This window comes from Xenopus tropicalis, chromosome 6 (genome assembly GCF_000004195.4).
Source record: "Xenopus tropicalis strain Nigerian chromosome 6, UCB_Xtro_10.0, whole genome shotgun sequence".
In the NCBI taxonomy this organism is placed as follows: Eukaryota; Metazoa; Chordata; class Amphibia; order Anura; family Pipidae; genus Xenopus; species Xenopus tropicalis.
The window spans coordinates 104,940,279-104,967,585 of NC_030682.2; the positions used below are offsets into that span (position 1 = coordinate 104,940,279).

General features: G+C 38.3%; 1 protein-coding gene across 6 annotated transcripts in view; it reads right to left on the minus strand.

The window, feature by feature from the left end:
- Positions 1-2,649: 2,649 nt before the first annotated feature.
- The window catches only part of mtcl1 (microtubule crosslinking factor 1), a 100,604-nt gene continuing 75,946 nt past the window's right edge, over positions 2,650-27,307 (minus strand). The window contains exons 6-17 of one of the 6 annotated variants that reach the window (XM_031903669.1): positions 26,884-27,033; positions 23,901-24,020; positions 22,914-23,144; positions 22,232-22,426; positions 19,846-20,013; positions 17,171-17,422; positions 14,873-15,169; positions 13,333-13,361; positions 11,236-12,733; positions 9,815-9,852; positions 8,115-8,396; positions 3,601-3,718 (exon numbers count right to left, since the gene is read on the minus strand). In XM_031903669.1, the coding sequence (XP_031759529.1) occupies positions 3,697-3,718; positions 8,115-8,396; positions 9,815-9,852; positions 11,236-12,733; positions 13,333-13,361; positions 14,873-15,169; positions 17,171-17,422; positions 19,846-20,013; positions 22,232-22,426; positions 22,914-23,144; positions 23,901-24,020; positions 26,884-27,033 (3,282 nt within the window). In that variant the 3' untranslated portion in view covers positions 3,601-3,696. Of the gene's footprint in view, positions 3,719-7,309; positions 7,366-8,114; positions 8,397-9,814; positions 9,853-11,235; positions 12,734-13,332; positions 13,362-14,872; positions 15,170-17,170; positions 17,423-19,845; positions 20,014-22,231; positions 22,427-22,913; positions 23,145-23,900; positions 24,021-26,883; positions 27,037-27,307 lie in introns of all 6 variants that reach the window. The other 5 variants (XM_031903668.1, XM_031903673.1, XM_031903670.1 and 2 more) reach the window with 5 other exon arrangements.

Here is a 27,307-nt window from a genome sequence, read left to right on the forward strand (position 1 = left end):
GCGCAAGTGTTAACGCTACGAAAAAATTGCGACTTTGCGCAACTTTCGTAAAGACGCCGAAAAACTCGCGTTTTTACGCACAAATCGTAAAGACGCCGGAAAAAACGCAAAAAATACGAAAAAGTCGCAAAATGTTCGCAAAAAATCGGAATTTTTCCAATTTGGATTCGAAATCGTGTCTTAGTAAATCAGCCCCTAGGTGTATGGCAAAGCAAACAGAGAAGGCCAATTTACAAGTGAGTCTGTAGGCCCCACCAGCCAATCATGGTGACTCCTGAGAAGAGTGAAAAAGAACTACAGGGCTTGTTGCATAAAGGGTGTGTGAGCATCATTGGATCTGTGAAATGGGCAGTAACCATGGCAAAGAGATGCAAGCCAAAGCATTCAAACTGATGCAATACACATATCATTTTAGAAGGCACTATAAATTACTGAAATGCTGTATAATTTGCTATTCCTGGGGGTGGGTATTACATCATTCACTCAACTGTGTCAGTTGCAAGGCTTTTACTTTAACGGGGTCCCCATTTTAACAGACACTGTCACTTTACATGCAGGAATTTGAAAGGCTTTAGTAGTAGGATTTGAATACATCAGTACAGCATAAAAATGGATCAAGTCGGATAAGACTTGGCAAATAGGATCTCATATTCCATAGACAATAGAGTTTCATGTAAATGAAGAGCAGTAAAGTAATTCTACTAACAGGCTTACTGCTCCTAGTGAATAGATTCAAAATGACCCAGAAACCTTTCTGTTCCATGTAATAACAGTACAAGTCATTGCTGAGAGCATACAGTTCCCATAAACAGAACTGATAAGGTGAGTTGGTGCTGCAGTTTATGAGGAAAATATATTTGACAAATATTTGAGAAACATTCCTGCTAAAGGGGAAGAATATATTGTATTTCCCCCTTGGCTTCAGAAAAGTACACTCTCTGAAACATGGGATTGCTACAATGTAACCTATTTATAAAGCCCTATAGTAATAAAATAAAAGCGTGCAGATTTTGCCAACTTCACCTATTTGTAAAAATTCAGCTTTAATAGAAATATGCCATTTGGATGCATGTCCAACGCACCTTCCACTTTAGCTGGATATCTCCTCACTTCTTATATTTCTCCTTACATATCATCAAAAAATGTTTTTTGCCATAAGTTGCTAATGTATATTTTATGCTATTGCTATTTATCATGTATAAATATGTTACTTATATGACCTACAGTGTATATCCTGAGTGTTGACTCCAGACTCTGCATACTGATTGTGCCATGAAGCTTTTTGTCCATCCCAGGTATGGAACAATATTAGAGGGTTACATGGTATGTGAAATTTGGTAGCAATTCTTTCCCAAATCCAGTATTTCAGCTTTCTATATACATTTCCACACTATTTATGGACAATTAACAACTATTAATAACAACCACTTCTACATGAATGTTTTTTCATTTATCTCCTACAGTTTTCTATTATTATATTTTTTTCAAAAAGTATGCCTTTCTAGGACACAATGTTGTTTCAATTTATGCGAATGCACAATACATTCACATTTATAACAATATATACCTATACTACTAACTGTAGATTTTAGTATAACAACAGCCTTTGATCCAAGCCTCCAACTATCCACAATAGGAAATTATTCAATACAATTCCACGCATTTGCTCTTTATGAGAAGGGTTTGGGCTACACATCTGGCATGACACTAGCCCAATAGAGAGAAGGAGAGGAAGGTTTATTAGGCAGTACTATTGCTTAGAACCTTCATTTCTACAAAACCTGCTTTCTGGCAGAACAAGGACATATTATCCACAATGCTGAAATATTGTTTATATGCTCCAAACCCTTCTGGTGGATCTAGCTAATTCTTCACTGCCATAAATTTCCCATAGGAATATAGTCTAGGTACAGAATCTATATAGTATACAGGTATGGGACCAATTATCCAGAATGCTCAGGACCTGGGGCTTTCTGTAATTTGGATTTCCATATCTTAAGTCTACTTAAAAATCATTTAAACATCATTTATAAATCATTTAAACCCAATAGGATTGTTTTGCTTCCAATAAAGCTTAATTTTTGTTGGGGCCAAATACAAGTTACTATTTTATTATTAAAGAGAAAAAGGAAGTATTGTTAAAAAAATTGAATTATTTGATTCAAATGGAGTCTATGGGAGATGGCCTTCCTGTAATTTGGAGCTTTTTGGATAAAGTGTTTCCAGATAATAGAGCCCATACCTGTATAGTATATAGCAGGGATCCCCAACCTTTTATACCTGTGAGCCACATTCAAATGGAAGAAGTGTTGGGGAGCAACACAAGCATGAAAAAAGTTAATGGGGGTGCAAATAAGAGCTATAATTGGCTATTTGGTAGCCCCTATGTGGACTGGCAGCCCTATAGAAGGTTCTGTTTGGCTTTACACTGGGTTTTATGCAACCAAAACTTGCCTTCAAACCAGAAATTCAAAAATAATCACCTACTTTGAGCCCCCTGGGAGCAACATCCAAGGGGTTGGTGAGCAACATGTTGCTCAAAAACCACTGGTTGGGGATCACTGGTATATAGTATCTTGTCTTTAATATCAGGCCTTCACAGACAAGCTGTTTATTAGATGACAATTAGAATAACGGCAAACCAAGAAGTCATGAAATGCTAAGTATTTTATTTTCATTCCAAGCCTTGTACATACAGTATCGTACGGTATCCATTACATTTCATTACGCCTTGGCATTTCCATGGAACTTCACAGAGAGTTGTACATACATAGCTGGTGGAGAATAATTGAAAAATCATTTCCTGTGTAGTCAGTGCAAGAAACCTAACAATAAAATTACAGTACATAAAAACACAACAATATTACATTAAAACTCGGCTTCATTCTGATGAACGATGGCTCATTACAGTAGAATTATGTACATGCACTAAAGTGCTGGGATCAGCTATCAAGTGACATTTTTTTTTTTTGCATACAGCCACCTTGATAAGATTTTTTTGCCAGTTTTAATTTTTTTTTCATACAAGTCTATCCAGCTTGTGGGATGGTTTCTCTCTCTTACAACTAAAGCTTCGGACAATATAAAGGACCTAAAAAATATAACGTTTCTGCATTTTTAGACACCAAAAATAAAAAAAAAATTAAAAAAAAACAAAAGACATAAACAACAGATAACAATAATAATAAAAAAAGACGAACACAGGAAAACAGTGCAAAAATAATAGAAAGGATAAAATGGCAGTCAGCACTGAGAGTTAAGAGAGCATTCATGTCCTAGGTGTTCATTTTGAATTTCACTGTACATTTTCTGAAATAAGCAGTGATGGGTACATAAACACAGTTATCTCATACAGGCACAATAGATGTTCCAATTTATGACGACAGTTTGGACATTCAGTAATTGCACATTGCATTTCCTCATGTTTGAAAATACAAGATGTCTCTGCTAGCAGAGACTGAGCACTATGAATCTGCTATGAAGCACACTGGGTTGCATTGTTGATTTTACATGCACGGTGGCGTCAGTCGTCTGCTTCTTATCTGCGTGTTTCTTTGATTCCCTGGTCATCGCATGAAGTCAGATCGCCACTAGAGGGAGCTCTGGAGGCAGATGGCGAATATGAAGCCCATCGGGAAGGCAGACGTCGATTCGCTGGTCTCTCTGGTCTGGAGAAACTGGGTTCTAATGTTGGAGCTAATGCAGAACTTGGCAGCTCCTTTTCATTGAAGAATAAAAGAAAAAAGACCTGACAGTTATCATCTGTAACAGAATCCTGACATTCCTTTCCTCATGTGGCAATACAGTGAGTGTAAATACAAATACACAAATACTAAGAAAATACTAACAGAAATTATTAATATACTAATGTGTAAAATACACCCCATTACAAGAGCATGAGAGCATGCGACAGAATGATGGAACCTATTTAGAATAGAAGTAAGAACACTAGGAATAAAGCCACTGCCTACATAGAAGGATATAGAACAATAAGATGATGAAGAACAGTATTTAGGTTTAGTATTAGTTAGTAACCCAAGGAAATAGAATGAACAACAAAAAACAATGAAGTGATATAACAGGGAACAGTAATCATGCACATATCTGGGGGGTGAGACATGAAGTGATACAGTCTGACAATGGCATTTAGTCTGAGGAACACAAGGTGAGAAACACTATCATCTGAGGGCATCCTATAGGCAAATTATGGTTAATATTGAATAGCAATACAACACAGACATTGTGATATCCAAATAACAAAACATGATAAGTTTGTATTTGAAATATTAGGGATGATAATTGCTGTCTATCACAGCTGCTTTTTGGATAGGTTCTCAAATAAATACATTTTAAAACTTTTCTTTTTCCCAGGGAAAAATAAATGACAAGTATAAAGTGTGTTAAAAGCCTTAAGACAAGGGAGATCTATGCCTTAGGTGCTGTCTTCCATAGCCTCAGCTATTTTATTTGACTTTTCTCTTGGGGTAACCCATGTCCACATGTTTCTGACCTCTGTGATCCCCTTCCCTGGTGTTGGTGGCCACGTTATATGCTCCTGTGTGTGCTTCCTGCACAACCTCTGCCCATGTCACCACAAGGGGGCAACAGAGAGGTGCGTACAAAAAGATAATTATTTAAATGTATTTGGTACAGATCACAGATAGGCAGCCTTAATATAAAGTTGCTTAGAATTAAATTTCTTTTAACAATACTAAAGACCCCTTTTAACTGCTTTTCCAATGCTTTACATGTTCCCATAATGTAAAGATAGTGATAGAAGGAAGAAAATGCAATAAAAGACAAAGATTATATGAGGTGCTGCTCACATCCAGGTGTGTTTTGCATTCAGATTTGAGCTATGGGTTGGTTATGCCATGCATACAGATCCCAACTGACCCTGAACGTTCTATTGGGCAAGAACAAGGCAAAGAAAATATAATTAGTTCAGTTACTGCATGCACAGGGTAAGCAACTGCGGGTCCAGGGTTCAACTCTGACCAGAACATAAATTACGTGGAGTCTGTCTGTTTACTCTGGGTGCTTCAGTTTTGTCTCACACTCCAAACATACACTAATACCTGTATATGAATGGATTTTTCTTTAACTTAATGTTGGCTGTAGGGAAAATTATATTGTAAGCTCCCAATGTAAATAGTTAATCAATACTGGTAAACAAGTGTGGCATATGCTTGTGCCTTAAATATAAAGCATATAATAACCAACTGGTACCCAAAGAGAATAGAGTCATGTGTGTATGTATTCTACTTATAATGCTGATAGAATGAGAGATTCCAATAACTGGTTCAAGTTTTTGGCAAAACACACCTAAAATGTATTGGTAGAAGGCAGATTATCAGCAATATGTAAAGTACAAACACATGGGCAACACTAAACACATTGGTACATCTTAGACACACTGCTTTGTGGCTCCAAATCACTGTGATATTAATAGGCAATCATTTTAGCAAGAAAATAGTAGGGTTATATTTTCTCTTGCTGAATGAGCATGTAACTGGTACAGGTAAGGCCAATCTGTACAAAATGCATCAGCTTCTTGGTCACTTATAATAATGTTTAGATTAAACAGAACCACCACCTAAAAATATTCAGCTGAGCAACTTTCCAATACACATTTATAATACATTTGCAGTGATTTTAAAGTGATTTAGAAATGCCATTGCAATTGGAAGCAGTGTGTGTTTATCCATTTCTGTTCTTTCAACTCATTCCTGGTTCTGACTTTTGACACAATATAGTCGTATAGTCAGTTCTAATAATCAGCTGGCTTCTGCTGGATTGTTTCAGGAGTCAGAACAAGACGTACAGAGAATATAAATAGCTACATAAATATCGTGAAATGACGTTTACCATAAACTCAAAAAAAACAATTACATTTTCAATCTATTGAAAAAGTTGCTTTGAATCATATTTTCCTCCATAATCTCCTAATGAAACAAATGTATTATTGGTTGCAATTGGCTGCTGCATAGCAGTATATGTGGCCATGAATATCTGTCTCACATTTGAGCTGAGGGGAGCATAACAGTGAAGCACCCCAAAAAGCCTCTTCTTCAAGCTACTATACAATAGGCCCAGCAGTGAAACTAATTTATATTATAGAGTTGTCTGCATTTATGGGACTATTTTATAAGTAAATTCTGTTACTGAGAGCAAGGAGGCAACTTTACAAAGAAAGAGTTAATATAGTTAAAATCCAGTGAATAAATGCACATTTTAGACGTAAAGAACAGAAATGTGATTTGTTATTAGTAAGTCTGAATGAAGTATAAACATACAGAATAAAAAATAATACAGACTGTTGGAGTGAGTTTAGAAGGTTTCTAAAAGCAGTGGAAAATTGACTTATGAACATTTCAGATGTCCTGAACGTTAGTAGGGGTTAGAGAAAATGGTAAGAACAAATGAAAGCATTTGTAACAGAACAGTCACATACAAACAATATATATTCTGCATGGGCACTACCCTTAGGCCAGTCCTTATTTCCTAGCCATAGTGGGAGCACTGTTAAAATATTATAGGAAGTTATAGCTCCCATGATGGATGGCGTTGTGGTTCAGCAGAGATATTTGCAGCTGCTTATACAACAGGGCAGATAGCAGTTATCTGTATATGTGACAAACATGGCATGGGGGGTGCTTGCTGTGGATGCAGGTAAACAGAGCTAGAGAACAATGGGCACAAGTTGCACAAGTTGAAATGAGAAAACAGAGAACCTGGAGAAAAGAAAAGAGGAAATGTAATGCCTGGGAAGCAAACAGGACACACATGAATGATAAAAGAGCCCTCAAAAACACATCTTGAAGTAAAATTAATGCCCAAAAGGCAAAAAAGACAAGTCCAGCTTGGGGATCTACAACAGATCCAAGGTGCTCCTATACTGACTGCAGACTCCCAACAAGCACTGAGAGACTGAGGACGCTGCTTATGTAGGTCACTGTTGGCTGGAGAGCCAGTGGCCGTCATAGCTATCAGATGATGAAAAAGACTTTTGTTTTAAATCTTGGTTGCCAGGTTCCATAATCTGATTGCCATTTTCCAGACCAGATTAGCGTCTTGCTCACATTTGCATTTCTTAGCTCTGCCTATGTTTAGTCTGTGGATAGTTTGTGCCTATATTTAAAGTAGTGACTTATAAAGGAACAGCCGGAGCAAATGCTGTGAGACTGTCAGACACTCGGAGGGGGAGATTTTATGCGAGTAGGGCCATAGTTATGTCCACATGTCAGTGTATTTTGGCTCTGTTTCAGAACACACCAGTCAATAAAAAAAAGGAAGAGAAGAGACTTACAGCAGTGTAGCAGGCAGTTAGACTCCCCAGGGAGCAGTTAGTAAGACAGTTTGGTTCTAGTCAGGATAGACAGAAAGAAAGCAAGTAGATTGGAAAGGAAAAGAAAAGTACAAATAATTATTAGAGGATATTCCAGGGCTTCTCATTTCTTGACGATACCAGAATGGCTGTCAGCAAACAAAACATTGAACAAAACAGAAATGAAAATCCAAGAGTTACAATACAATAAAGTATCTATACACATATTGTTAGCTGGAAATGCCTACCAAACATCCTGGCCATATATAATAAACAGTAATTTTCTTAATTCATAGGTCACACATATTACACATTTTTAATATTCTTGTTCGTAGGTAACACATTTTCAGCATGTAAATAGAATAGCATTCAAGGAGGGCTAATAACCAGAAGCAATGTAGTAAAAGTAACACAGGTTCCCTGCACAGAACAATGTGCCCTCACTCTGAACTATCTATTCTGGGGTAGTAAGCCAAACAAAATTTTGGTAAAAATGTATTTATACTCTTGTTTTTTTCTAAGAATATTAGGTCAAACTGTTTCACTTCCTCGTCACCTTATTCTTTCTCCCCCCCCCCCCATAGCTATCTTCCCTTACATTTTCTCACCTTCTCTTCCAGATAATCTACCCTTTACACCTGCCCTCCAGTCAACTTTTGTACTGTGTTGTATATGTAATACCATCACCCTATTACCTACACTATTCCTTCCTTATTTGTCCAATACCTGTCCCCCCTCATTGATGTCATACATTGCTCATTGCTTTTAACTGCCCGTTCCATCACACCTGCTGCATGTGCATGGAGTTGCGTGGGGCTGCTGTGCAGGCTGATCCTCAGCACACCTGACATTCCTCACTGACTTCAAGTTGACAGACGTTGGTGTGTAGGTAACTGTGCTGCAATGTTGTGGGTGGGCAAGCAGGTGCTTGGTTTCTTCCCTGAAGACATGATCGGGCAATATACGATCGGCTGGATTGACAGGTGCTCTAGCTGAAAATATCTTATATGTCATGTATTCTGCGTTACCGCGCCTGTGACTGGGTGGCCCAGACAACCATATTAATAACCTTGTAAGCAGACACAATAACGCAAAATGCATAATACATAAGAGTATACAAATGTTTTTAGTTGCATGTACACACATTACATTGTTAGTAAGACAACAGATATTGTCGTATTTTGAGTAAATCAAAGGGCTCTGTAATAAAAAGGAGGAAAAAAGTACCCAATAGATGGAGTTAGTGGTTTCCAGTGCCAACAGCCCCTCTTTAAATGATTATACAGATGGAAACCAAAAAAGAACCAAGAAAAATCCAGGTATCAGTCTTAAAGGAGACATATTGGAATTATGAATAATATATGGTGCTGGTTTCCCTTTGGGCTAAACATTAATCCTCTCTGCAACAATGGCCCCTTTATTGGAGCTCCCTATAGATCGTATCACTTCTCCGACCACATTTGAAATGAAGAGTGGGCGTGTCCTAACGGTCCCTGCCAGAAGCACAGTAGGAGGGAGAGAGCCAATCACAACCCTGCACTCACGCAAGCAAAGACAGGCTTCAGTTCCCTATCAGGTCAGCCTAGCTGCTGATTGGTTCCTATCCTACAGTGCAGTGTACGGAGGGCCGCCGGCTCCCCAGCTCATCCAGAGAATTCAGCCAGCAGGAAGTGGAACCGATGGGCGGGGCTAGTGGGGTTTTGGTGGAATTTCTCAATAAATCAGCAGGAAACACAACTTTTTAAAGCACAATCCTTCTATATCTAGAGGAGTATAATTCACTGGTACATTCATAGTTTTTATAGGATACGTCTCCTTTAAGATAATGCCAGAATCAGCCCCTACGCAGGCAACAGCCTTTCCCTGGTCCTGCACCCGAAGCAGATTTTGGTTCCAAAATGCACAAGTATGCTACATTTTGGTGCTACAATCATCTCTGTGTACCTGCCCCCGGGTCGACGCAATGGATCCAAGTGCAGGCACAAAGAGAGGCTGATGCCAGCATAGAGGCTAATTCTCATTCTGTGTTTATCTGCAGACTGAGAATAAGCCCCATCTGGCATTAGCCTTATGCAGCCCTCTATCTGTTGTGAACTACATAAATACCCTGTGAGTACTAACTTAGTAGCATTTTAGGTGGAACAAGCTTAAAATGAGTACAGATAGGAATTTAGCCCTCTCACTAGCACACCTTGTTGTAGAACTGGCAAACCCCACAAGACTTTGACCCGGAGGAAATAGACTGATCTTGCTTTCATTTGGGAGAAATGGTTGCACTGTGAGTACCAGAGCACATATGCAATCTCAGTTTGAGTTAGTTCAACATGTGCATAGAATTGATTTTGTGCAGGCTCTCATTGAAAAAAGAAGGTTAAGCTCAATCACTGTGATTTTATAACAACAGAAAATAGAAAATCAGTAGAGATAGATTTTGGACACTCTGATTCAAATCTTAACTGAAACACCACCACCGTGTCCTATACTCACGTGGAAATACATCTGTGAGCACATGTATAGCTTTGTACCTAAATAATAAATACATATTTTAATTCTATCAAAAGGGTTGTAAAAGGACATTCTCATTTCCTCTTGTTTTCCAACAATCTTTAAAGGAACATTATACTTGCCACCCAAGGGTTTGTCTATGGGATATGACTTTGTAACATATATGTGGTTGTTACTATTAAGTTTTTATTTTTGCAATTTAAAAGTAATTTTTAACTATAAATAAAACATACAGAAAACAACAGGTAAGTGCAGCTTGCAAGTGGAGCCAGTGGGGTACTTAGCTATTAATGTTACATTTTGGAGATAGTAGGATTATCTTCTATGTGGTTTCTATTATTAATGAAAAAACTGGAAGCTGTGAGAGCAAAGAAGGCAGATACTCCGCCCTGGAGATAATTTTCCCACAGAAAGAAAGGACCCAGCCTTAAAGAGCCTTCTTTAAACACAGCTTTGTAGCCCTGAAATTCGACAGCACTGTTAAGTGGCTATGCAAACAATTATTATTTCTTTAACAATGCCATTAACAACAAGGTGCTTTTTATATAAAGGCAACATTTTCATATTGCTTTGATATGTTCAGCATTTGTTATTAAGTGAAATAATCTTTGACCTGTGAATGTTACATCCTATGATTTCCCACAGGCTTATGTCTCAGCATGGCAGTTTCATTCAAATTTGTCTTAATGTTATTGTTATAGATGTACAGGTATAATCTGTTTTTCAATTAGAAGCAAAAACATGGGCAAGTAGCAAAACATATGGATGGTTGGCTCTTTCAATAACATGTATGTCATCTTGCGAGTCAAGCAATTTGCTTAAACACCAACATTCACTAGAGAAGATCCCATATGGTTTAACAGATTGATTTTTATTTTTATGTTTTTGGTGATTACAGTTATTTAGCTTTTGGTGGACAGCTCTCCAGTTTTGCATTTCAGCAGCTATCTGGGTGCCAGGGTCTTGTTTACCTTAGCAACCAGGCAGTGGTTTAAATGAGAGACTGGAATATGAATAGGAGAGGGACTGACTAGAAAGATAAGAAACAAAAAGTACCTAATAATAAAACTGTAAGCTCACAGAGCAATAGCTTTTGGCTGTCAGGGTCAGTGACCCCCAATTTAAAAGCTCAAAAAATGTAAAAGTAGGAGGTAAATAATTTGAAAACTATGTAAAATATATAATGAAGACCAAGTGCAAAATTGCCAGGAATGGGACATTCTATAATGTACTAAAAGTTAACATTAAGGTGAACCACCCCTTTAAAAATTACTAGCAGCACCACAATGTTAGCTGTCTAGATCACAGAATGGCTGACGTTCACAGCAGCAGAGCCATAGTCTAGTTCAGAGTCACAAATGCTAAGCTAGTAACAGGTGTAGTCCACACTAGAAATGACTTACCTCTATAGACCTTTGATCAACTTTAAGAATCTCTGCAGCTGTGTTGTCATTGAAACTTCTAGATGGACTGTTTGGACTTTGTTCTTCTAACATTTTCCTGTTCAGTATTCTTGCAGCATTTTCTGTCAGTGTGTAACCTGCTGGGGCAGATAGGTCTTGTCTACCAGGGATGATATCAGCATTTTGTTCCCTTTGAAAGTCAAAGGCAATACGTATAGGGCTGGGTGATCTACCCCTTACATCCATATACCCTTCTGGAGTGGTCCCAAGTTCAGACCTGGGTTCCGCTGACCGAGATCTGCTACTAGGCCTAGACAATTTCGGTGTATGGTCACAATTTACAGGGCTATGGTCAATAATATTGAACAAGCTGGAAAGACCATCATTGATTGTAGTGTGAACAGGACTCTCCCGTGTTGTGGTGGATCTGGCCCATGCTGATTCATTAAATCCTTTCTGAGGATTAACCCCAGTGGCACGATTCATTTGCTGATCTGTCTTTGGAAGGATTTTCTTCTGCAGTTTTGGAGAACCGTATTTGGGAGAACAACATGAACGTTCAAACTTTGCCTGTACCTTTTCAATTGCTGGAGCCACTTGTCTGCTCCGTAAACTGCGCGAAGGTGATGATATGGGAGTAGAACCGCCCTTTGGAGTCAGACACTTGTGTGGACTGCTGGTGATGCTACGCAAAGTTTCAGTCTGCAAGCCTACGCTAATGGTTTGAGTGGTTTGTGTACCAGTACTCTTTAATCCATTGGTTTGACAGGCGATATCTCTGAACTGAGATTCAACTGAGGTGGTTAAGATTGCATGCCTCACAGAGTTGGCAACTTCTTTCATGTCATCACTCATATTCCTGGAAAGCTCTAAATTGTGCAAAGAAGAAGCATAGCCCACAGTACTACAAACAGGACGTTCCATGCTATGGAAACCACTATGATGTTTGTTTAGATCACTAGACCACCTTCCAAACACCTCAGTTGCCCCATTTTTTGCTTCAGGGACAGTTGCTTTGGTCGCAGAAAACATCATATCTCGGTCAACCTGTTTCTTCTCTTCATTACTGGCTATGGCAACTTTATCAAACCTGCGAACCACAGGTGGGCTTTGGAAGACTCGAACTCCCATTTTCTCTGCTACTGTGTGGCTCCGAGGTGGAGGTATCAGGCAGTGTTCAGGGTTGGTGAGTGTATTTGTTGTCATAGTAACACTAGTTGTAAGGAACCAAGATGATGACTGGAATGTTTCCGAAGATGGATCTTTTTGAATTCTGCCATTTTCTTTATTTTCCCCACATATTCCCACTTTATCACTCTGGCTCACATTACTGTAATCCCAATTCTTGTTGAATTCTTCAATATACTTTAGATCATCGGGTGACAAAGGAGGGGTCAATTCATCCTTGTCACCAGCAAAATCTGAATTTTTATCAGGAAGAAATGGAGAACTCTCCATCAGCCGGTGAAATTCAGACATGGAGGAAACAGACATTACCCTACAAACAAGGGGAAATGTTTATTGGGGACTGAAATGTAAGCAACACAGGCATAATAAAACCTGGAATCCAACAGGCAGGATTTGCAAATTATTACAATAACCAAATACAGCATAATTTTATATTTAAAGCAACTAAATTAATACCTATAATAGTTATGATGTTCTGCTAAGCATGGTCACAAGGAGCCTTGGTACAGCCTTTATGCATACTTTTTACACCATGAACACAGAATTGTGTACAAAATATAACCATAGACAGTCAGGCAATCACAGTCCCTGTCTGGCAGCACTTACAATATAAAAATGGTGCTTGCATTCTAAGTAAAATGATGCACTGATTACCCTGCCTTACTGAATACAATTTTTTAAACATAGAAACCCTTATTTTTCTCCCGTACATTTCCACTTTCCCTTTAAAGACACAGAGGTAGCTTGTAAATCAGACTAACCTAGCATATTAAATTAAATCAAAATAACCCTCCTATATTACATTTAAGTTTATTGTTAAGGTCATATCCTTTTCTAGGGACTCTTCTTGCACTATCACTTAAACATTCAAATGACGACAAACAGTGCAATGCAGTAAAATGAATTTACCTCTGCAGGCCTCCCTTTTGTAAGTCCTCCTGCAATAACAAATAACATGGTTAGAAGGCAATATAATTTCACTGAAATTATTGAACAATTATTAAAAAAAAATTATGTCATTATTAGTAAATAAAAGGGAATACAGTTTACATACACTGCATGGCAAATGAACTAGAAAATACATTACATGAGACATGAATAACCGGGGGGTTTTCCATATACATAGTCTTGAAAATAAAACGCCCAGCAACTCTAAACAGCCTTTGGGTATTGGTGGAATGCTGAGGGTTGTAAGGTCCACAGGTTGTTCTGTCTAATCAGAACATTTTCTTAATGTTAGAATGGCCAGAGAGCTGGGCCTCCTAATCCTGGCAGGCAGGAGTTAAATTGTCACATTATGATGCACAGAGCACATGAGGGAATTTGTGAAAAAAAGTGTGTCTTCTGAAATGTGTGAAAGCACAGGAATAATTTCCTATGTGCATGATTATCACCATAATGATCACTGATTTATGAAGAATTTTAAATAATGTGAGTTATGAGGGTACATGAGATAAATCAAGCATTGTGTATACAGTACACATCAGAAGCTAATAAGGACTGGGGTAGAAAAAAGAAGGAAAAAGGATATAGAAGAGGGAACTACAAAAAACATTATGGAACACTTATTATGGAACGTTAAGGAACATTATTATTATTATAACATTAGAACACTTGTTCTAAGCACAATATGATCTGCTTACTAAATCATTTTCAGGTGTATGATCATTTGTTTTCATGATATTGCTACACTTGCCGTAGGAAATTAAATGGAGATACTTTGTAGCTTGTTGTCTTTTTCACTCTTAAGTACTGGTTGTGGCAGCTGCAAAGTGCATTACCCGTTGCAGTGCAACTTATTTTTCCCTGGTGAAATTAGAGCCCAGTAACAGTGCTTGTACTTCTATCTCCTGTGCTGTAAGTTCTATATTCTTGGTCACTTAGGGGTTAAATACCCTATTCTATGTGCTCTGAAGGTGGCTCTCCCCTGCAAGAGAACATAGCAAGATTAGTAGGGCATTTGGCACCTTTCCCCTGTGTCATTCAGGAACGACAGAAAGTTGTTGACAGCCATTTCCACATTAATTATGAGATGTGAAGAGTGTCCACACCAGCTGGTCTCCCTACCCAGAGTTTCTTTTTGTGGCAGTAAACTTCTAGCTATTTTATTTGTTATGATGTCTTTATCATTTCAGGGTTGGGAATGCAATTCATTGTTACTGAGGATTTATAACACTCTTTTTGTTGACAAGAGGCACCTTTATCTCTCTCCTCAAAACTACCTTTATTCTGAATGTTTAGTTTTTAACCATGGATCAGGCCTGGACTGAGAGGAGCTGCTGTAAGATGCCATAGACAGTAACTATTTATTGGGCTGGTGGTGGCTGTTTGAACCTCTGTGTACTTGAAATACCAGGGCCTATTATGAATCCTAGTCCAGGCCTGACCTGGATGTTCTATCCAAGTATCCTTGAACTCCTGCTGCTTTGCAAACAAAATACTGATTTACCTCAGCAGCAAATTTATCCCGTTCCAGTTGGTGGGGCTGAGGTATGTCAATATCATCTGCAGAATCCAGTGACAGGGCATCAAGAAAGAGATTTTCTGATCCACAGCAACGATCACTTCCCTTCAACTTGGGGACTAACTGGTCTTCAAGCTGCATGTCATCTGAATCGGAGAAGGACCTTGCCCCAAGTCGGTGGGATGCATGCAAAGCTGCCTTGGGAGAAAACTGACCAGCACTGCCATCCTTTTGGTCACTTAGAAAGTTTTCTGTTCTTCTAGGGCTCATTTCTTTTTGCAGCTGCAATGATAGTAAATGAAATAGTTCTGAAACATAAAGAGGCCTGAAATATATAAATAGCCTGCAGAATGATTCTTAGTAAAATAAATCCTATGTTTATTAAGACAGATCTTAATTAATGTAACTCATTTATTTTCGTCTTCTTGCAAAACAGTGTCTAAGCATCATGTTTTATTAATAGAGGAGATCACCAAAATCTGATACCAGTAACAACACAAAGCTGTCGAGGGTAAGCAAACTGCATTAACCATAAAGGCATTGTTCACTTTTAGACATAGACATTAATATTCTGAGATAATCTGCAATTGGTTTTCATTTTTATTTTTTGTAGTTTTTCAGTTATTTGTTCTCAGTTCAGTTTTTGTTCATGGTTCTTCAGTAGCTATCTGGTTGCTAGGGCCTTGTATACCTTAGCAACCAAGCAGTGGTTTGACTGAGAGGCTAGAATATGAAAAGGCGAAAGATTGAGTAGAAAGATAAAGAATAAAAAGTAACAATAATAATAAAATGATAACCATTCTGTGCAATTGATTTTGGCTGCCAAGCTCAATGACCCCCATTTAAAAGTTGGAAAGATGTAGAAAAAAGACAAATAATTTAAAAACTATGAGAAAAAGAATAAAAACCAGTCACTGATATTAGATCATACTTATTTAGGTTTGGTACCTATTATGTGGTAACGTTTTACAGAAAGCACCAATTGCTTACTGTTGACTGATCTGGTAATCCTGTAATAATAAGAGAGTAGACTGTACATGACATAATATTACAAGATCATTTACCAGATCAATTACTAGGAGTATGTCTACAAGAGGCAAGTCCTGGGCGGCACTGGTTACAAACTAAATGCCACCAGTCCTGCCCCTCTATTACGTGGCCAGTCCAGTCCTTCTTTAGAGGTGTCTTAGATTTTTCGTGTGATCCGGTAATCTTAAACCAGTATAAATACATAATCAATCCTAAAACACCCTGTTGGTCTTCTTTAATGTCGTACACCACCATGCCATTCCACTTACATAAATCACTATCACAACTCTTCTTAATAAAGTGAATGCAATGATATGCGCCATGGAATACTGCATGACCTGTGTAATGTAATATCCAGGGCCAGACCGAGAATCAGTCACTAAACCACAATCAATCTGCAGTGCATATTTAGTGAATCAGTAGGCTCTCTCCCTCTTTATATATATACATGAAAATATATATATTTTTATCATCTGTAAACTGAGCCACATGCAAAGAAGCAATACCTCACTGGGAAATGAGCCTTTTAATTTTTGGCAGAATAAAAGCTTATTCACTGATTCTGGTATTTCTCTTTAATGGGATGCCTGCACTTGCAATCAGCTGTTAAGTTATGAAGTGAGCCTGGCAGGGAGAGCATGTCTGACGTGTTCTGGCACAAAACTACAAATTGCTGTCCATGACTGATGTGGGTTTTATGTATTAATACTCTTCTAGCCAAGCTGAATTGTGTGGGTATCAGTTAACAGTGGGCATGATTAAATACAATAAAATGCCACAGGGAAATGGTTTTCCCACAGTTTCAGAACAGCATGATTTAAACTTACATAAGTTTAGAACTGTAGAAAATGTAATTGTGTGGATTGTCTGGACCTCACCCAGGCCATGATGTCACAACACACCCACCAAAATACACAGCCAATCCACAGCCTCTAGCCAAAGGCATCACTCTCACCTAAAAGTCCCTTGCTCTGATTACTGCTCTTGTCAACCCTACTTGTTCTGAGTGCCATATCACCATGATCCTTGTTTGGCCAAAATGCAAGGCAAGGTTGGGACGCACCCAACGGAATAGAAGTCCACTATACCACCACTGTGTTTCAATAGGCAGGCCAATTTTGTAAGTTTCTTTAGTAAATGTATTTTTGTCAGATATCTGCATTATTTCATTATATAAACAACAACAGCACTTTTTAAGCCATGCTAGACTGCTGCACAAACATCATTATTTATGGTCAAAATAACTCCTATTACTTGTTCTATCGTTCTCTGGAACTCCTTCCTCTGCCTCTCCCAATCCCTTCTTTCCTTGTCATATCGGTCAGTCAATTCCATCCTTTCCTGACTCCATTTTTTCTCACTTTGCTGAAGCTGCCTGCGCAGATCCATGGCCGTGCTGTGACTCTCAGCAAGCAGTTTCCTGTGCTCTTCTCGCTCCAGTATAACTGAAGGCTTCAATTCAATGGAGCATGTTTCTCCTGATATCCGCAGTCTCTTCTCATCATACTGCATAAAAAACAAGCTGAATTAAATATATTTATGGTATAGTAGTGACAATTCAACAAAAATATAGGGATATGTTCTGTACTATAATGAACAGAGCGGTCACTCATGAAATCATGGGACGGGACGTGCAGATTACTCTGTGGCCAACTATGTATACTAGCACAGATTAAACTTGTTGTTGTTCACCTTTTTTGGGGGGCGCAGATCTATAAATAGAGGGAGGAAGCTGGGTTGGTAGGGTTAGGATTGGGAGTGGGTGGGTTATCATCTGTACATCACTACTGCCCGCCCCAGGGCTCCCTCCTCGTGCAGGGCAGTATAGCGCTGTAGGGGGCTATTTTTCAGGGTGATAGGTGCCCTTTAAGTGTGTGTGTTTGTGAGTCATGTGCATGTGTCATTTCAGGTCAACCTAATTACAGTTTTTTTCACTAATATTTTACGCACACCATAGTCCTCTCAGTCCAAAATGAGAAGTTAATTGAATATAAAGCTGTAAGAGGTGAAGCACAGGAAATATGAGATCACAGAAAAGACAGACTTACACTAATGAAAGATATTTAACAAGGATTAAATATCAACTCCCAGCATATACTGTGTGCAGAAAAATGGTTCTGTGCCAGACACTGCTGTCATCAGGCTAATTTATTCTCCAGATACATTTAATGCACCCAGTAGCGACTGCTAAAAGATGTCTCAGAGCAGGGAATAAAGTATTTTTTGTATGATTTTAAAAGGGTTAAATGGTCCTTACTTAGTAAGCATGGAGCCCTACAATGCAATAATGCTCATCATTACAGCAATTATTTTCTAACAAACTAAGTGCTTCTCTAACTGAAAGGTGCACACTAAAGCTGGCCATACACTGCCAGATGCGATTGGCCACCTCCATGCCGGGCCAAATTGCGCTGATCTGGTCATTGGCCCAGGGGCATATAGATGAGTTTCGGCATTTTTAGAATAGTAAATGGTTCAAAGAACCACAGATTCTTTTCAAATGTGGTTAAAATAGATTTAATACTGCAATTATTTGTTCAAATAAGACAACTTATACTTTGCAAACATGGTCTGATATTGGGTGTCAATTCACTCACTTGACTAACAAAGGCAGATTTGTTACAGGATATACTTGATATGCTTGACCTTATGTGCAATTTTATGTCATTCCGGGAGTAATTTTATGCTATTCTTCCAGTAAAGGAAATCACTCTCATCCATAATATCATTCATTGTAACATTAGTAAATTCCAATATTCAGGTGGAGGAAGAAGAGGCACACACCTTGGGTGCCAATTCTGGTTGCTCTGGTTCTCGAAAAATTGCTTAATGTAATTCAGTCAGTGTCAGATTTTTCATTCATGCTTCATATATAACACACATATATAAATATATATAAATTCTGTCAACAATATTCTCACATTACACAGGATTCCCATTCAACTGTGCCTACAGCATGTGTATTTAGAAATATCACACAAGTTTTGTGTAATTAAATACACAATACCTGAAGAATACACAATACCTATGTTTTGGTCACATGAATGAATTCTATAAAAAGAATCAGTAAAATCCTTAACCAATTCCGAATCCTAATCAATTGTGGACAAAAAATTACACATTGAGTTTAAAGCTTTAAAATGACAGGATACACCCCTTTTCAATATGAGCTTAATGAATAGGGCTTGTGCGTATTGTTTTAAAAAATAAATATCTATGGTTTCTGTTATTTCTGATACTAAACAAAAATATGAACTAATTGTCACTAATTGTCTACTGAGAAGCTTTCGGATAAAGAACTGCTCAAATGCTGCTTATTACAGAGGAGGGGTGTTTGTCTGTTTAAAGGTCGTTCATAAATGGAGTGGGATGTTCACTAAAAAAACAACTTTCAAATTAGAGGTTTAGAGGTTTTCTGTGACTTTTTCACTTTTGAGCTTAGTACATAAAAACGGGGATTTTTAAAAGTGTATTTATAAATGGGTGAAAGTTTGAGTTCACCATTGATAATTATGCTTCTACAAAATCCCATAGCAATGAATAGTGAGTTTCTATGCATTAAGCTCTAAACTTACATTTTATTAAATCTGCCCCTAATGGGAAGATTTGTCAAAGTGTGAAACTAGAACTTTTCCCCACTCTCTATTCATTCCTATGGGATTTTTAGAGGCATATGTATCAACAAATGGAAGTTAGATTTGATAAATACACCTCTAAAAATCTTATAGGAATGAATAGAAGGTGGAGGAATTTTACTGTGGCAAGCTTCAATTTCACATTTTGATAAATTGCCCCTAAGCATATAGTTGAAACCATATTCTACAAGAAAAAGGTAGGATCGTGTGTTTCTTGAACTGGATTATTTATGGATTTGGTGCATCTATACTAAATACCAGCAAATCAAGCCTTTGGGGCTGCCTGGTACCTACCTTCTGTAGAAGACATTTCAGCTCAGTGCCTTCCACTTGCCAAGTAGCCTTGTCAGCTGTATATTGCTTCTGGATTTCATGCTTCTCTCTTACCTCTTCTGCCAGCTCTGAGAGAAAATCATCTAATAAGGCCTTAAAAGCAGCAAGGAATCGATGATTTTCTGTTGCCTAAGGAATGATAATTGTTATATTTTTACAGTATTAGAGTTTGCTTTTCATATTTCTCTCTAATCTAAAAAAACAGTTTCATTAGACAGATTTATAAACTGGGGAAAATTTCCATGATTTTAGATTCTTGTCTAGCATAAAAAATACCCAGCTTTATAAATATGCTGATTTTGAATGGGTAATTGCCACAATCAATTCAGGTGTAAAGACAACATAGTAGCTTTATAAATCTGCCGTTAAGAACTCGATTAAAGCACTTTTATAAATAGGAGCTATTTGTTCTGTAATTGGAAGCCCAAGTTACATCACTTCACTGATTGGGACCTTTCAGGAGACACATACAAATATAGATACAAATGACTTATGGAGACAAACTCACCACAACAATGTTTAATATAAAGCTAAGATCTATCATTAAAAATTCAAACTGTTATTTGGCCTTTGTTTAGTCATCTCATGTTGCCCACCTGGAGACTAAGGGATGTATGCAAGATATGCTTCATGCTCAGTCCTGTAAACCCATGTATAGGTGACTTCTAGCATCAGTGTGCGCTGCTTGTCACTGGGCCCTACACCTTTCATGTATATTTCCATTGTCAGTTACATTAATCTTGTAGATTGTAAGCTCTTTTGGGCAGGGCCCTCTTCACCTCTTGTATCGGTTATTGATTGCTTTATATGTTACTCTGTATGTCCAATGTATGTAACCCACTTATTGTACAGCGCTGCGGAATATGTTGGCGCTTTATAAATAAATGTTAATGTAATGTAAAATTAATGTTCTAAAGGTAATTGTATTATGCTTTTATCCAGAGTAAAATTCAGACAAAACATTAAAAAGAGTTGCTGGTCTATATGACAGCCTTTTCACTTGAGGTCCCAATGATTTATTCTGATGTGTACAATATTGAGTAAAGCCTTTATAAATCTAATGGTGCACACATCAGCACTTAGCACTGCTGAATCAACTCAGGAGAAGAACACTGACTGTCATTCCAATAACCTCCACTCAGTGAAGTGTGTGTATCTGATCTGCTAGTGAATAGCAGCTCAGGTTTTCTAATTGATCTGCCTAAAAATATCCTACAGAAAGTTATGTAATCTCCTGGGACACATCAGCAGCAGCAGAAGGGAATAACAGATTATACTGAACAGTTTCTAGTCATTGAATGAAAGCTGGAAATAGGACAGCTACAGATCGCTGTGTTTATTCATAAATTATTGAGGTTTGAGGAGGATATATAGTGTATTTAAGAAAATGCCATAAAGGCATACAAAAAGTGCAAACCCAGTGTCTTAATCTTATTATCACCTGATACATTCCTTACTTAAGGTGGCCATACACGGACCGATTTTTTACTTACAAACGACCGATTCCCGAACAATCCGATGCTATCGTTAAGTTATCGTATAGTTGGTGGTGTACGAACGATCGTCGGCCCACTAAACGAGCCGACATTATCGTCCCCAAAATCGATCGGCCAGGTTTAAAAATTTTGGTCGTTTAACGATAAAATCTGCCAGTTGGTGTGAGTGTCAGACATTTGTCTTTCAACGATTGTTCTCTGCGCATGTCACGATTGCCAGCAGCAGAAGTCAACGACATCGATCGTACGTAGATGTACGATCGTAGGTATTTTACGATAATGATGCGACAAAATCTTTCCCGAATTATCGTTGCCCGTGGATGGCATATCGTATGGGAACTCAATCGCCATACGATCGTTTGTCGATATAATCGTTCATCGCACAACGAGCGAAATCGCCTCGTGTATGGCCACCTTTAGAACCGACATTTAGAGATAAAAACAGTAAAGAACCCTGTGTTGTCCCTAGATAAAAAGCACAATGCTGTAAGCCAAACTTTCCTGTTGCAGTGGCGGTGTCTATCATACATAACAGTGTACCCATCCTGCTTGCAATATGGTAGGGAGTAAAAGGTCCATGGTATTTAGCCCCTTGATCTATAGGGTGGGGTTTGCTAGGCATCTGAATAAAGAGCAGGATAATCTCAGTAAATGTATTTTCAATACCACCTGCTGTTTTACAGTGTCAGAGATCCCTGGGAGATTTATTTTGTTGTTCTACTGCTATATCGCTGCTGTAGGGTGTAAAAATCAATGCCCTCTGTCAGTCTGATTGTGCTAATCCAAACTTGAGGAATTTTGCCATAATATTTATCCTTTATGAGCACTTCACATTTTACTTTACTCCTCACCCGTTTCTGGTGCTGTAATAACTCTGCTGTTTGAAGCTGAGGGCTGCTATCTCGGCTTTCTAATATGGAATGTTGGGAATAATCAGTGAGGGCAAAGACAGCATCATCTTCCTCGTCTACTTCCTCCAAGTCAGGATCACTTTCTCTGAAGTCAAGATGGATGGAAAAGTCTGGGTGGGCATTTATTTGATCAATCTAAAAATAGTAAATGGAAGAGTAACATATTTATACAGCAATATTTTAAAGCTGTCAAAGTAATACTATAAGAGAAAAAAAAATCACATAAAAACAATTTTAGGGATGGCATGCCACCCAATTGCCTATTTTTGTGAAAATCTATAGCTATATTTCCCAGTGGAGCTAATACATGAGGAGCGAAAAATCCTTAATATTGTAGTACAGAGTATCCAACTGAGGTAACAGAAATTATACTGATAAGGCTCAATGAAAGAAGAGCGGTGGCCATCTTTGCTTGACTGATCTGTGCTGGGTCATCTATCTGAGCAGATTTGTTTGTTACTATTTTATTCCCACACAGTGATGCCAATGTTTCCTTTAAAAGAAAGATCTTCTCACCTGTTACTTACCAGCCAAACTGAACCCAAATACATAACTTGGTGGTTTTATCAATTTGGAAACATTTGCTCATAAAAAGATTGAAGTATTAAACCAGCTACTGTACCTGGTGGACCTTGTTCCCCACTTCTTCACTGCCCTTACACTGCTGCCAGTGCTTCAGTAACCTTTTTAGCTTGGCATATATAACAAAGACATTCTCTTTAAAGCTCCTTAATTCTTGCTGCAATAGGATCTTCTCTTGGCCCCAGGTTTTCTCTTCTAGTTTATTCTGGAGACTGAGGCTTTGTAGCTCCAAATCTTTCCTTCGTAACGTTTTTAGATGTTCCTCTTCCAGCTGAAGGGAAAAAAATCCAGTATGCACAATAAGATGGCATTCTGTACCCACGTTGTAACCTGGAAAAAGTGCATTATTTAAACACAGGCAGTGGAATGCTTGCCTTGGTGGCATTATGGCCACTGATTGTTACGGCTGAATAGCCGACAGGTGGTGATGCAGGCTCTTTTCAGGCATGGGTCCCGCAAGAGGGGCGACAAGTTGGTTACCTGGTTCTTACTTGCCCATCTGTCCTCTACGGGGTTGGGTGGCCGGCATGCCAGGTAGCCCAGGAAGGCATACAGCAGCAGTTTTGGGCAGTAGTTCGTTGGATATGGTTGTAAAACATATTGGTTGATACATTAATAATTGATAATGTTAATGTACATGTATCTTTATCTGTAATTAAAGCTGTGTCCTCTATCCCAAAACCTGGATATCTTTATTTGTGTCTTGGGAGAAAAAGGGTTCCAGAAAGGTGGATACATTTATAAGGTAAGCGAGGGGTGTGAGTTGGTGGTTATCCTTTCTGGGGCTTGACGCTGCCCTTGTCACACATCAGGATGCATGTACTGTACCTTTAATGAAAGTGTCTTTAAGTGCAATTCACTGTGGGGAAGGCACAAACTGCACACTGCACTTTTCTTGTGCTTGTAAATGACTCCTTATGAAATAATAAATCAACACCTTAGTACAAATAAAAATTTTAATATACTAATGCCATGTGCCTTTATTCCCCACTGCTTTTCATCAGGAAGGACTATGTGAGGTGAATACCTGAATGATCCTGTCTGTCACCTTCTCATGCTCCTCCTGGTGTAGCCTCCGTTCTTGCTCTAGAATAGCCTGTAGCTCACGTATTGTTGCATTCTTTTCTGGTGAGACGTGATTGCTGAGCTAATAATTAGAGAGGAAATCCATGTATTACATATTGTATTGTAGTATAGCATGAGCATAACCAGCCAGTAACACTTAGCAGAGAATGTTTTATAAATAAACACACTACTGTTGCATAAAGATGGCTTATGCATCCATTCAGCATAAGCCCAAAGAATTGCATTAAGACAAGTTTATAATTTCTCTTTAATCAGATAAAAAAGGGCTAGTTTTAAGGTGGGGCAAGTAGGGGTGTGGAGTCAGAGTTGTGGAGTTCGAAGCAATTTTGGGTACCTGGAGTTGGAAGTACCATTAACTGATGAGTCGGAGTGAAAGGATTTATGTATGGACTCCACAGCCCTGGTTTTAGGGAGTCAGAGCCAGAAGCAATTTTGGGTACCTGGAGTCAAAGGTACCATAAATTAAGGAGTTGGAGTATGTACACACAGCCCTGGTTGAAAGGGCATTTGCCCTCAGCATCATATGGGGCCTTTTGAACAACTAAGTTGTTCAAAACTAGCTGTAGAGCTTTTGGCTGGACATATCTTTTTAATCCCCCTCACATATAGGGTTCAAGCCTTAATGAACTGCCACAACCCCCCCCATCCCTTCTCTAACTGCACCCCAGAGGTAAGCCAGGACTGTACAATGCAACTTTGACAAAAAGGGGCCCGGCAGCCCTAGTTAATATATAAAGTGATTGTAACATTTATTAACAAGAGTTAAAATCTCCAGCAGACATTTTAGACCTCTTTGTGCTATGGTTTGATTACATTTTTGGTCAATTTTAGATATAATCATTTGGAACAGGGATAGGACTGCTCTTATTTTACTTGGGTAGTGGCAGCAGGGTTTCCAATTAATAGCAAATAAAGAGATTAGAACTTACAGGTAGTTGCATGTTACAAGACAAAATAGTAAAAGGTACACTTTATATCCAGATCAACATTTTCTATATGAAAACAATAAAACTCCAAAACTAATCCACAGCTGTATAGATGCAGCCATAGAATGTATTTAAAACAAGCAGGGTAAATATAAAGTTTACAACAAGCAGTAGTAACATGCATATACATAGCACCAAATACTATAAATGCAATGCAAGAAAAATCAAGCAAGAAGCTGAGTTAGAGATGTAATGTACATCTAATTTTTAGAAAGAGACAGTGATTATTTATTTATGCTCAGTTATTTGTCTGGGAATTTTGAAAGATTACTTTTCTACCAACTGATACTGCAGTTGTAATATTTATGATTTTTCCATGAAGGGGTAAGGTGTGCTGCCCATACAAGAACTTTTCTCCAATGCGATTCAAAGAGCTTAATACCTTGAGGATTAAAAATATGCTTCTAATTGTATTCAAAAAGCCTAGGTGAGTCTGCTTCTAAAAACACCCAGAGCAGATGCCTCTTAAAATGTATATGTAAAAGAGTTCCATACTGTGGATACTGTGTAACACAAAGCAAAATATCCAAAGGATTTTAGTTCTACTTTGGCTACATTGAGTATTCCTGAGTCTGAAGAATGAAGTGGATGGGAATCATAGAATCATAAGTTCATCCAGATAAAGAGGACCTTGAAAGAGGGGTAATATAGTAACAAAAGTAACTTTTATAATTAATGCTACACAGTGCACATTGATGTTGCAGAATTACTTTCTGTAACCCAGGATTGCCAATTGGTAAAGAGGTAGATTCTTTAGGAGAGGTAGACAAGAGCCTTCTTAAAGAGCATCTTGAGATACTCCCCATCTGCATGTGATTTTCATAGCCTGGTATAGCATGTATAAAAGGAGAAGGAAAGGCTAAATGACTAAAGGGTGCCAAATGTTAGACACTCCCCAGTTATTGTAACTGCTTACCTGATACCCCTGGCCGGTGCTCCTGCTAGGAGAAAACTGCACTATTCCAGGCTAATGCAAGCAAGCGTTTCTCTTCCTGCTGCATAAACTATGATTGTTTTGGTTGGAAGTGCTGCTGTGATGTGAAGACTTTGGGAGGCTGGCAGGAGTTGCTGTGACAGTATGAGAGGAGTAGAAAGGGGTGCTGAACTGAAGCCCTTGCCTTGGGTGCCAAAATACCTTGGTCTGGCCCTGATTGCACCAGATCCACATTAAGGAATTAAGATTTAGCCAGTGATAAAGCAGATATTCACTGGGCTCCCTAAAAATATCTCAAATCTCTAAGAACATTATTATATAAATATACAGTATATTAGGGATACACCAAATCCACTATTCGACCGAACCCCAAATCCAAATCCTTTGTGAATGATTCAGCCAAATATGGAACTAAATCCGAATTTGCACATGCAAATTAAGCTAGCAAAGGGTTAAAAAGAGGATTTGGATTCGTTTCGGCCAGGACCATGGATTCAGCCGAATCCAAATCCTGCAGAAAAAGGCATAATCTTGCCTGAATCCTGATCCACATCTTGCTTTGGTGCATCTCTAATTTCACTTTCACTAATTTCACTTTAATAAGAATATATCAAATATCTGTTTGAAAGGTCGTCATGAATTATGTTCTGTTTCATTTTTTTTCTGCATGACCTTGCTTTGTTATGTCAATAACGCAATTAAATTAGTAGACAACCTCTATGCAACCATAGGTCTTAAAGGGTTAAATAAAAGTCACTATAATTAACCACTTGGTAATGATGGTAAGCACTGGTCATTTAGAAGTAATAAAAGTAGATGCTCACTCAGTGCAGGAGCTGGAAGATTTTTATGAACAGAACATGTATAAAGACATATAGAAAATCAAAAGTACTAGGAAGCCAGGTGAGGCAACACTGTACTTGAAAATGCATCATAGTAATGTATAGCTCATAAGAGACTGATGCTTCTTGCTTGTTTCTAATGGGGAAGGCAACAGTTCTAACCTCTAGACTGAAACAGCCCTTGTCGCCTGGCCTGTAGTGTTTAGAGTCTCCATCAGCTCTGCGTTGTGACTCATGATTTACTAGGAGATGATGAGTATCCTCTTCATGGTCATGGCTGAGTTGATATTCCATTTGTTCCCTCAGTTTGGACTGCTGGGTGCACAGGTCACACAAAAACAAACGCACAAACAAAAATAACAGAAGACAAGGGGCGGGAAGATAAAAATAAAATAAAGTAAAATAAAGTAGATAAGGTAAAAAGATGGAAAAACATTACAAGACAAAGAAAAGCGTGAACAGAAAAACTAACTTAAATATAGTAGCATAAGAAAGTGAAGAAAACAAAAGTAAAAAAAGAATGAGCAGAATGATGGGCTGAAACATCTGAAAAGCAAAAAAGAGAAAAAACAGGGAAAAAAGAATG